The 12371-nt window shown below is 42.8% G+C and overlaps 1 protein-coding gene across 1 annotated transcript; it reads right to left on the bottom strand.

The window, feature by feature from the left end:
• Positions 1-8811: 8811 nt before the first annotated feature.
• UQCRFS1 (ubiquinol-cytochrome c reductase, Rieske iron-sulfur polypeptide 1) lies at positions 8812-12101 on the bottom strand. The gene is made up of 2 exons (XM_021540516.3): positions 11842-12101; positions 8812-9585 (listed from the first exon to the last, which is right to left on the bottom strand). The coding sequence occupies exons 1-2, from the start codon at positions 12050-12052 to the stop codon at positions 8975-8977; spliced, it is 822 nt and encodes a 273-aa protein (XP_021396191.3). The 5' UTR covers positions 12053-12101; the 3' UTR covers positions 8812-8974.
• Between the last annotated feature and the right edge of the window lie 270 nt (positions 12102-12371).

The following is a 12371-nucleotide window of genomic DNA, read 5'->3' as shown; positions in this document are numbered from 1 at the left end:
GATTTTATTGTAGCAGTGTTCATCATGATTAATTCCTTCAGTATTTAAGAAAATCAATTGTCAATTAGCTTTTATGGGGAATTATACATTGTGATTAGTCATCAGTTGGGCATTATGGTGTTATTTGACAACTGCTATTAAAGCATACAGTAATTTGTTTTATTATCTATCAAATAGCCAACACAACTTACAAAAATAGTATAAGATTTGGAATTATAATTACAGAATGCTTCATTGGGAAATTTTTTATTGCACAGTGTTGCTGTTCAGAATTAATTATTTTGTTTGAAGAAAATTTAATATATTATTTACAAAAAACAGATAGCTGACCTGGTTTTTTATTTATTTCTGTAAATGCTTGAAGAATTGCAACTGCATTAACAAGACTGAAATAAGTAGATAATCATTCTAAGCTAAATAGGCTTGATTAAATAATGAATAGTTTAAAAAAATAGGGTTTTTTGTTCAAAACAAAGGATGGGTGCCTACAAATCTGAATTACCTGATAAAGTCTTGTTTCCCCTTGATTTGGAGCTTGGTGCTGCACTGCAGGATTGGTCCAAAGTTTATTTAATAATTTCTGTAAGCAACATCTATAAAGCATTGACCTGACTTAGTAAATTCTATAATGAAATGGTGTGTAACATTAGCAACAAATGTTTTTAAGTAAATGAGAGCATTATCTTCTTGCCAAAGAGCACAGGAAAAATGAATTGATGCAATCCCAAACAGGTTCCTATGCTGCTCTTCCTCCTTAGCTGTCGAGTACATCCAAGATCATCCTTACCTTGCCCAAAGATATTTATTGACCATAGCATTCATTACTGAATATCCAAGTACCAATAACCTACAATATATGCCAGTTTTAAAAGCTTATATGTACATTTTAAATGTTTTTGCTCCTGAGAGATGTTCTCACTGGCCTTCTCCTGTCTCATTTGGAAGATGGAATGTCTGTTTGCTCTGGAACTGGCTTGGCTCTAAGGGAGACATTACAGTGGCTATTCAAACCTCTGCATGCAGCATATAATGGAATTATTGTGCCTTCTATTCCATGGAGTATCTTTAGTGTAGGAGGTGCATGTGAAATCAGTCTGCATAAACCTTGCCTCCATAAACATTTTTACACTGAAAGCTTTCCTACAGTAATAATAATAACAACAGGATTACTGGGAACTGCCACCCACTCTATAAAGGGTACTTTACCCAAAGAGTCCTAAATAAATGTGCAGCAATCTGATGCTTAGCCATAGATATTGCAAAATGAAAGGCAGGTTATTGGCACTGAGAAAGACAATTTCCAGTGCTACTGAGCTCCTTGAGAGAGTTGTGTGGGGTCATGAGTGGCCCACCCTGTCTACAGCATCAACCAGTAACAAATACTGTTGGAAGAGAAAAATAAATATGCAAGACTAGATTTGTCTTTCATCTGGATTTCCAGTGCTGATTTTCAGCACTCTTCTGCTCTGGGCTTCTCTTGAACCAGAGACTGAACAGGAAGTTTTGAGTTCAAAATCCACAAATGGACCTTTACTCCATGAAACTTCTGTTGCACTTGTGTTTTTATGCCTTCCCCACATTCTGAAGCAATGATAGAATGTGGAATCCACATTTCCTTTTTTTTTTTTGCCTTGCTTTTGTAGTTTGCTGATTTTTCTGCATGCTTTTTATCCCTTCTTTGTCCTTTTATTTATTGTTGATTTGGGAGATCTATGTGGTGCATTGGGAAGACTTAAGGTAGCTGAGTGCTACTACTGAACATCCTTCAGAACATTCTCTTCTGCTCCCTCAAATGTCTTTAAAAGATCAGTGTTAGGTTTCTGTGCAGTCACAGAGTTTTAAAATTATTCCCCAGCATCTTCCCACCCACTTACTCTCCTTCTCTGTGAGAGAAGACTCATCCATTTACAATTACAAGCTGAAAAGGGAGCTGGTGTTAAATACTGTGCTGGCAGAAGGTATAGTCTGCTTCTAACAGATGCCTTTAGACTTCTGTCAATTACTTGTCTTGCTGTAATGTTCTCTTCTGATTTGTACTTCATGAAACAGGAGTTTAAAAGAATTTAAATTCAGGTCAGTCACCAATCAAATGTGTTGGTGCCAGTCTGTGAGGAATCTACAGAGTTTATAGAACCTGTACAGAGGCGCCCTATGTAACCTTAATCTGTTTTAAAGTTACCCATGCTGTTCTGCAAGGAATTGTATTCCAAGGATGCCATTCCTTGCCATCAGTGTTCTTCTGCTGGGGTTAAAAATGGCCATGGGGGAAAGGACAGGACTTGGAGCTGTGTCCTGACAGAGGCTGTCACACCTGAATTGCCTTCCACAGCTGAAAGGAAATCTGACTTCAAACCTTATGAAGGATGTGCACAAGTATAACTGTGTGGTGGAATGAGTTGGATATATCAAAGATTAGTGCATAACTCAAACAGAAGTAAATGATGCTGCACATGAAGTTTATGTGGTTACTCTGAAGGGCATTACTGGGGAGTCAGAGATTGGAGACAAGTGAGTGATGAGGTAATATTGCTCTAAATAAAATATGAAACAAGAATAATGAAAACACTGAGCTATATGTTCTCACAGAGTTAGAAGAGTTCTATCAAAAACTACAATTAGTTGTCAAAAACATTCCTAAGCCAAAACATGTATGGTTTAGACTTCAAAGCAGTGTGTCATTCAGAATACACACTGCAGTGCAACTGGGAGGCAGCTTAGAAGATAATGGGAATAGCACTTCGAGATCCTTAGATGAGAGTTAAATGAGTTGCTAAAGAAAATTTTCATCAGGGACTTCAGTGTTATTTAATTGCTGTAACTTATGTCAAAATAGAACAGATAAATGTAGATATTTCCAAAAAGATGCACAGAAAAAAGAATTGTTTAGCAACTAAGTCCAAATAATATATGATAGAGACCACACATGTACAGTGTTTGGCTTTTTCTTTCCTCTGGTACTGATAAAGCTACAGAAGAAAGTGGAGAAAACTGGTTTTGTATTGTCCAAACAAACACATTTTAGCTAAAAAGCATTCCATTAAAGCCCACTTGGGTAAAAACATTGAAAAAGCAACACACAAGAAGCTGCCAAAAATGTTAATAGATTGTATCTCACCTGGGAGAAACATACTGCTGATAAGACTACTGATGAATGAAAGACAGCTAAAAATCACAGAATGAGGCAATTTCTGCTGCCTCTGAGCTTTGTGGAAGGTAAATGGAAGGGAAAATGCCTTAAACATCATGAACATGATGGGAAGAATGCAGTCACAGATCCAAGTGATTTTTCATAGGTTGCTGAACCTTCTCTGCCTGAAGGTAGAGACTGTGCCTCTGACCATTCTGTGCTCAGTGGGGCTTTGGAAATTGGGAAATTGTAATTCATTACTGTTCATGGGGCATTTATTTTGCCTCTAAAGATTGAAGCTTCACAACATGGTTCAGTTTAGTATTTAAATGAGGCATATTTAGTCTACCATTGCACCTATAGGATGTTTTGCCTCCTCCTGTGTGCTGTGCTTTGATTGCAGCAGCTTCATTTCGTGCTGGCTTGAGATATCTTTGAAGATATTTATGCTTCCTTTGTAGGAAAAATGCTGGATTAATTAAGACAAACACTATTTCTAGGTTGATGGGCTCTGGACATCAGGGCTTCCTAATCCATAACCACAAGCTAGACCATGATTTTATTACTGGTTTTCTAGGATTTTCTTTACCCACCCAAGTGCTCCATCCCTGGGTGTTTCCCTGGGGTTGTGAGTGCAGCTGACATGAAGGGCTCAGAGTGTGGCTGCTCACAGTCCACAGCCTGTGGAGCCCCTCCTGCCTGAGAGAAGCTGATGGATGTGATGCCTGCTGGCATAAGTGGAAGTGTGTTTGCCTGGGAAATGAAATGAAGGAAAAGGCAGAGAGGAGAAAAATTCTGGAAGACAAATAGGGGTGGAAATGCCAACCTTTACTGACCTCAGTAAAACAGCCTAGAGATGGCAAGAAGTTCAGGGTGGAGAAGTTGATGATTTATAGACTGCTTGTAAGAATGGCTCATATCTATTGCTATGAATATGAAGTAAGGACACATTATCTGTCAAAATACAAAGCTGTCCTCAAAAACAAATGTTTCTGAAAAATGATTGGCACAAGGCAAGGAGAGAAAAATTATCACAAACAACTCTTCTGAGTGTCACTGTGATTGGGCCCAAAAATTACTGGATGAATTCCAACCTTCGAAAAGCTGATATAGAAAATACCATCGTAAATATTAAATGATAAATTTTGAACAGCCTGACATATACTTACTTGCATGTACAATAAACATATAGAATCATATAGGTAAGTTTTTTTCTTTTCTGTTACCATAATGCAAGAATTTCTGTATCAGATATACAATGTCAGATATGCCTTGGGAGAAAATACCAATGCTTTGTTTAGTTGGAAAAAACCACAAATGTTTTGAAGCAGTTATTTATCTTCCTAGTCTGTATCAAGTACAGTGGCAAGGAGAGAGATCTTTTTATTTTGTACTGTAATCTGAAGAAGAGGTATTAAAAGAACTGAAAACAAGAATAAATAGTGGCTTCTGCTTCTGGAAATATTATAGTCCAAGTAAAGCCATTTAAATACAAGCATATCCACGCGTGAAAAGCATTTAAATCCAAGTGTGAAAAGAAAAACATATTGATCTATATATGCAGTCTTTAATCAGGCAGTCAAAATTGATGTTGTTATAGAGAAAGAATTCCTGCTAGGTCAGAAGTTCCGTGCCACTCTAGGTACTTCAATCACAGCCACATCTTGTTGTGTGTGTTATTTTCTAGCTTGCACAGTATCTCAGTGTACTTTGGACCTTTGGGGTATCTACAATCCCAGGCAAACTGCTGGAAAAGCCACTGATTTTACTGCTCCTGATTTTACTGCTTAATTTAAAATTGCAGTTCAGTTGGATCTGAAAATAATGGGGAAGCCCAGCTGTAGCCTGACACAACTGATAGATTGCTGTGTAGAGGTGACGTCCTCAGGGGACAGTTCCAGCTGACACCTGAAATGCTCTGTCACACTTGTTCCAAGCCAGATGGAAACCTCCAATTTTGAGTTGGTTTGCTTTCAGATAGCAATGTGGCCTAAATGTAGTCAGTGCTGTAGTCAGTCACCAGTTCTGTGTGAGTTATGCACAAGTATGGTTATAAAGCCATCCTCCTCCTCCTGGTCCCCACACAGACTGACAAAAAGCCCTGCTGCTGTTAACCTGTGAAATAAAACTTTCAGTTGCTTCTTGCTAGTTCTTTAACTTTCAAAAAGGTAGACAAGGAAGGCAAATTTCAGTGCATGCCAAATCTACCCTCTCATGATATATTATTCAAGCAGTTTATATTATGGTTTTAAGTACTCCTTTCAACTATTAAGTCCCCATACATATAAAATTTCCTGGACCTCCTAGGACATGATGCCTTTCTCAGAAACTCTTTTGATCATCCTAGGGCTGTGGAAACCAGCAGAGTTTTTCAGGAAGCTGGCACTTTTTCTTTGTGATGGGAACTAGAGGCTGGCATTATCTTAGAGGTCTTTTCCAACCTTACTGATTACCCTTCTGTGTATTGCAATTACTTGTAGATTATATGATAACTCTGAGGAGTATTTGGGGTTCTCTTACTGTGTTAAGTCCAACACCACCATGAGATTGCTTGTAGAAAGCTATATTGGTGATTTTTACTGTAGAATTTTTGCTAAAGGTGATTTTTACTGTAGAATTTATACTACAGGTAACTCAAATACAGGCTTGTGCTGAGTCCAGAAGCAAGACCCTTTCATTTGTACTGTTTACCTTCTGATCCACCTTTGTCTCTATGAGTGTAACTTCTGCTTGGTGTGGGAGAAGACAAAGTCATTGTACAGTTGCCAATTCTTTGACTGACTGATGAAAGACATGAGCCATCAGTACTCTGTTCTCTGTTCAGTTCTCCTGCTAATTCTCTATTACTTATGGCAGAAAAGACACTCTCCTCCTGTCTCATGTTCCAAACCCCTGTAGAAGTTGGGTAAACCAACAAACATATGCATTTCAAATGTTCTTTAATTCCAGAATTGCTCATTTTAAATTGCTAATGTCATAGGGGGAAAAGTGCATTTAGCAAACAATGTGGTACATTTTGATTATGCATTGCTAGAACAAGGCAATGTCATAATTTATGTCTTGAGGTTATTAAAATGTTATAATGCTAAATAGTTAATTAAGAAAATCTATCACAGCTGTGACATAAAGGGGTTGGCAGTAGTGCTAGGCAATAAATACCAACAGTTCTGTGTCTCTTTGAGCAAACCAAGTTACAATGTGTTGTTTCTCTTGGTGCTGCAGCATGTTAAACAACACAAGGACGACTATAATAAGTCAGAAAAATGCCCAGATAACTCAGTGACCTACCTCTGAGGCTATAAATTGACACTTAAAAAATAATCCAGCATAACACATGCATTCAGTGGTATTTCCCTCAATTTTTTTCTCTCTTGCAACTTTCTGACAAGAGGAATGTTCTGTAATCAGTAATTTATTTCTTCCATTAATTTGTCCAGTCCCTCAGCTTGCCTTATTCCTGTATCAAGAATTCAATTCAATTTAACATTATAATTTATCCCCACAGATTTTAATCTTCCAAGTTATTTTAACGTTTGATCTGTTGACAGTGTTATAAACCATCCATTCGTGTTTTCATGGGTATCCCAGATCCTTTTCTGCAGACCTGCTCCCTAGCTATTAGTTTCTATCACAACACATGCTGGCTTTGCAGGGTGTTTAATTTTCATTCTAATCCTTTTTGCATCAAAGTTCGCAGCTGTACCCAGTTCACCACCATATCCAGCTTTACAGAGCTCATTCTCTGCCAGCTGATTAACAAACAGTGGGCAGTGCTGGATTCACAGGGTCTCACTGGGCTCCTCACAGCATGACTTGTTGCTCCAACAGGGAATTGCTGGTAGTTCATCCACCAGCACTGCTTTGGGAACAGCAATTCTCTACAATAGTCCAATTTATACCAGGTTCCTTGATAGACATGAGAACATTTTGTGAGATGGTGTGAAAATCTTATTTAAAACTGTGGTAACTACTGCTAATATCCCTGTTTTCCAAGGCCTACTATAGCAACAAATGCGATTGCATTGACTTGACTTGTTCCTGATAAATCCATGGAGGTTATTACTTATCACCTTCTAGTATTCTAGCTGCTTACAAATAGGATTAGAGCATTTTGTATTTTAATAGGCATAAAATATAAATGAAGGCTTTAATAAATTGAAGCATCATTAATTTTGAAAGTGTAGAATTAATACAGCTGTTTACCTAAGGGACCATGTTATGTGTCACAACTTCTGTTCTTTTACAGTTCCTACACAAATTTTCTGAACACAGTGAGCTTTGCTGAAGTGCTCAAGGTCCCCCTTTCCTCCTCTCAGTGCAAACACTACTGACAAATGATGGCAGTACCTCTGATGGGTGTGGGAATGAGCAAACTGCTCCTAGCTGTACCACTGCTACCAATCCTGGTCTGAAGAGCACCTCAAGACCTTGTATTAGCGGGGGCTGAGTTGCAGATGGAAGTGGCTCCAAACCCACATTTCTCTTGATGACATTCACCCAAATTTTATCAGTTTTGTCTGACCTCTCAGTTACTGCTGTTTTTCTAAGTTGCTAGATATGTGGAAAATAAAATCTCCCTTTTAAGACACAAACCCCTAAGGCAGGGTAATGTTAAATAGAGTTCTGGTTGACATTTCCCAGTTATTGCCCTTGTTCTTCATGCCATGGTCTCTAGAACCTTCCAGACTCTGGCCATCCCTGGGGATGCCTCCTAGTCAGCGGCAGAACTGGGAGTTAATGGAATGTTGCACCATGGCTCAAGTGTCCACTGTAACCACCCACCTACCCCTGGCTCCTTGGCAGTCATGAAGGGCTCCTCTGGGTGGGCTTTACGAGATCCAAGTCAGAATCTGTGTCTTTATGCAGGATTGGCTTTAACTTCACCTGCCTGAACCTTTCTTTACTTGTCCCTTTGCTTCAGCTACAGCAGCTTTATGCTGTCTAGATCCATTTGAAGAGAGGGAGAGAGCAATCTTTTCTTTTCATGAAGCACAAAGAAAATTGTACTTCAGAAATATCTGCATGCACAAAGGATGTCAGTTGTTCACCAAACAGGCTGCACACAATGGTTTTCAATTTTTACTGACTGCTACTTGCTAGATTGTGACAGTCACTGAAATGAATGACAACCTCTATTGTGAAAGTGGTATCAGACAGAACTCTCCCTCACTATATCCACAGAACAGTATTATGTCAGACCACACTGTAGTCTCTGGTTAATACTGTTTAATTGTAGCAATCTGTTTTTTTTACTAGTTTATTGTGAGTAAGCTTTTATTATTTGCATCTTGAAAATTCTTTCAGACTTTTCTGTAGTTTCTGAGGATTTTAGTTTTTATTCTACAACTGAGGGAGCACATCAGTGCAGTGCAGAAGTATTTTCATACCAGTGGTAAAGAACGGGAAGGAAACACAAAGTACAGGATTACTGGTGTCTTTTGGCTTTGTTCTAGAAATAGCAAACCTTGTTTCTCCTCCTGTTCTGCATGCAGTGAAACACCAGCTCTATGCTATATTGGCAGGAACAATGCTGGCTGAAACATCTCTTTGTGGCTTTGTAGCTCAATGCCTTGAATCAGCAGCCCTTCAGAAGGGCTCTGTGTTCTGGGTCTGCTGTAGCATCTCCTTGGCTGGACACACTAGAAATGTGTACATAAAGAAAGACACTTTATTTTAAGTCAGGAACAAGTGCTCACTCCAAGTTTTTATTGAAATCAAACAGAGTATTCAAGCATAGTTCTGCTTGAGAATCTAGATAGCTAATTTCAGGTTTTACAGTATGCCTCAGTTAACCCTTCTGGTGAACATTATTCCCAGGAACATGGAAGTGAGCAGGCACCTCGTCTCTCAGCCGACCACCACCGTGTCATCCCCAATGAACTGGTAAACTGGGACCTCGAGGTTTAAGGGAGCAGGGCCTTTCCTGATCCTGCCAGAGGCGTCATAGTGGGAGCCGTGGCAGGGGCAGTAGTACCCGCCAAAATCCCCGGCGTTGGCGATGGGGACGCAGCCCAGGTGAGTGCACACGCCCACCAGGATCACCCACTCGGGCTTCTTCACTCTGTCTAAGTCGTGCTGCGGATCCCTCAGTTGAGACACATCAACTCCAGCCTCCTGACTAATTTCTGCCTGGGTTCTGTGACGCACAAAAAGGGGCTTCCCTCTCCACTTGAAAGCCATGTTCTTGCCTTCTGGAATGTCAGACAGCTTGATCTCAATCTTTGACAAGGCCAGCACGTCAGCAGAGGCACTCAGGCTGGAAATAAACTGGGTGACAACATTCTTGGCAACGTAGGCGGTTGCCACACCTGTCGCTGCAGTCATCAGGTAGGAGAAGCCTTTCCTGGAGTTGCTGCTGCCTTGGGAAGAGGCGCTGGCATCCTGCACGTCCTGGCGGCGGTAGGCAGAGAAGTCGGGCACCGCGACATCGTTGTGGACACAGCGCACGCCAGCGGGGGCTGCACGGAAAAGGACAGCAGGTGACACCACGTCCAGGTAAAACACTGGCATGCATTTGAAATTATACTGTTTTAGTGGCAGGTTTGGAATAATGGGTAAAAGTTATTCCAAAGTCTGGGTAGGATTCCATTAATTAAGCATTTTAATTTTATGTTGTATGAAGATGGTTTTCAAAGAGAATTTTTGGTACACCAAAGGTGATCTGTGAAACTGGTTTCCTATTCTTTGAAAAAGAAACCTGATCAGGGTGCAGAAAATCTGTCAGAAGTTCTGGGCTTCTGGGAAAAAAAGTGAACTGTTTTTTCAGTAGATGTCAAGAAAATGCTCCAGTAGGATACCATGACTAGAAAAGACAGACCTGTTTTCTATTCAAATGTTTCTTGTAAAGAGCTACTAAGAAGAAATCTGATGTAGTGAAGTTTGCACATCTGCAGTGTAATTTTTGTTCTATTATTTGTCTGAAGTAACTTCTACGCCTGCAATAATATTAAGTGTGTGGTTAAGCATTTTTATCATTAAAAATACCAGGCAACCTCTTTTATATTAAATTGTTGTCCCAGCTAAAAGCCACAGGAAATAATTTTACACCTCCAGACCCCAGGCTCGCTTTTTAAAAGATTTAGGGCTAACTGTTCTATTTCAAGTGGGATTCCCCCATCAAACCCGTGTGCTCAAATAACAGGATATGAAGGATAACTAAAAGGTCTCCCATGCGTTTCTCCAGCAAAAGAAAGCTGTGTCCTCCACTGAAAATCTATAAGCCAAAGAAAAGAACATGGCAAAGACAGAACAAATTACTTGCCAAAGTACAACCTGTTACTTGAAGAGTATTATTTAGTCTTTATATTTTCTGTCAGTTGGCACAAAGTTAACAGATGTCTCAAAGTACTTAAGCTCTCAGGGATTTATATGCAGTACAATGAGGATAATAACTATATTTACTTAGAAGAAACTCAGCATTGAGAAAGTAATTGCTATAGGCTTTTAACTGCAAAGAAATTAAACCAAAAATCAAAATTCTGAGATAGTGCTCCATATTAAGTTATTTCAGTATAGACTTAAAGCAATAGTGACATGTAATATGACTAACTTCTAAAAAGTCTGCTATACTCAGTGAAAAGCATGTTTGATGTTAATTAAAATGTAGAGCACAGCTAAATGTCAGCCATGTCAGTTCCAGATTTGTAGAATTTTCACCTGAACAAACCCTTTACAGCTGAGGGTCAGATGAAGTACAGTCTAATTGCTACAGAGCATCTTCAGCACGGCACTGCCCTCCCAGAATTAAACGTGTGCACTCTGCACCAGCTGAGGTAGAACGTTCCATCAGAGACAGCTGCAGAGCTGGGCAGCAGCTGCACTGAGAGTTACAGAGCTGGGCAGCAGCTCTCCAGGAGCTGCAGTGAGAGCTGCACAGCTGGGCAGCAGCCCTCCAGGAGCTGCAGTGAGAGCAGCACACCTGGGCAGCAGCTCTCCAGGAGCTGCAGTGAGAGCTGCACAGCTGGGCAGCAGCCCTCCAAGAGCTGCACTGAGAGTTACAGAGCTGGGCAGCAGCCCTCCAGGAGCTGCAGTGAGAGCAGCACAGCTGGGCAGCAGCCCTCCAGGAGCTGCAGTGAGAGCTACACAGCTGGGCAGCAGCCCTCCAGGAGCTGCAGTGCCAGCCACAGCCCATCGGGCAGAGGTCGGGCTCTGAAGAACCTCGGCGTTACTCCCTGGCCGATGCTTTCCCCACCTGGGTAAAACACACGGTGTGCTCTCACTGCACCCCTCTGTTCCTGTGTCCGCGTATAAAAGCCTTCCCGAATGACAGGATTTAGCTGCATTTCCTCAGCGGTAAAATAAAAATCACTGAGCTGTCCCCCTCAATATCCCTGGATACCCCGGGGACATCCCGACCCGCCCGGACACAGTGCTGTGCTCGGGGCTGACCCTGCTTGGGCAGAGGTGACACACTGCGGTCCCTGCAGCCTGCCCCGCTGCCATTGAAGGAAGCTGGCATTCAGGTGCCCTTGAACGAGCTCTGCAGCTGTAAGTGGGTGCCAATTACACCGGTGACAACAGAACCAAGCATTTAAGAACCCCTATCGGCCCCAGCCCCCGCAGCCCGCCCGCCTGCTGTCCCCTCCCGGCTCGGCTCCCCCGCCCGCCGGGCCGGGCCGGGCCGGGCGGTGCCCGGGAGCGCCGGCAGGGCCCCGCTGAGCCCGCGGCAGTCCCGGTGCCGCTCCGGCCCGCCCCGCCGCTCCCCCGGCCCGCACCGTTCAGGTTGGCGCTGGCGACGAGACCCCCGCGGGCGGCGCGGCCGCTCAGGGACTCCCGGCAGAGCAGAGGCCGCTTCAGGTCCAGCGGCACCTTGTGGTCCCGGTGCGCGGCGGCCGGGGCGAGCGGGCGGAGCGGGCCGGGCACGGCGTGCGCGGCGGCGGACACGAAGGGCGCGAACGGCCCGGCGCGGGCGGCCACGGACAGCATGGCGGCGTCCCCGCGGCGACCTTCCAGCCGGCGCGGCCCCGGCGTCACCGCGGGCTCGCGCGGCGTGACGTCAAGCGCCGGCGCGCGGGGGTGACGCAGGCGCGGAGCGGGGCGCCCTGAGGGGAGCGGGCGCAATACAGCGCTGCCTAGCCTTGTTGCCTCGGTGTTTTTTTATTTTTATTTTTTCCCCTTTCCCCCACCTTTTACCCCTTCTATTTTTCTTTTTTTTCCAGTCTCCTCGGGGTGTTCCGTGCGGCCGTGTGCCGCAGCCCTGTCCCCGCGGTGCTGCCGGGTTAAATGGCAGCGGGACCTTGCAGGA

Source organism: Lonchura striata, chromosome 11 (genome assembly GCF_050655825.1).
Source record: "Lonchura striata isolate lonStrDom1 chromosome 11, ASM5065582v1, whole genome shotgun sequence".
NCBI classification, from domain to species: domain Eukaryota; kingdom Metazoa; phylum Chordata; class Aves; order Passeriformes; family Estrildidae; genus Lonchura; species Lonchura striata.
The sequence above is the reverse complement of the archived record's forward strand: the minus strand, read 5'-3'. Positions and strand labels throughout refer to the sequence as shown.

Coding starts and splice junctions, on each gene's coding strand:
- UQCRFS1 (XM_021540516.3), bottom strand. CDS start 12,052: ATGCTGTCCGTGGCCGCCCGCGCCGGGCCGTTCGCGCCCTTCGTGTCC. Junction 9,586..11,841: donor CGCCAGCGCCAACCTGAACG/GTGCGGGCCGGG, acceptor TTTTCCGTGCAG/CCCCCGCTGGCGTGCGCTGT.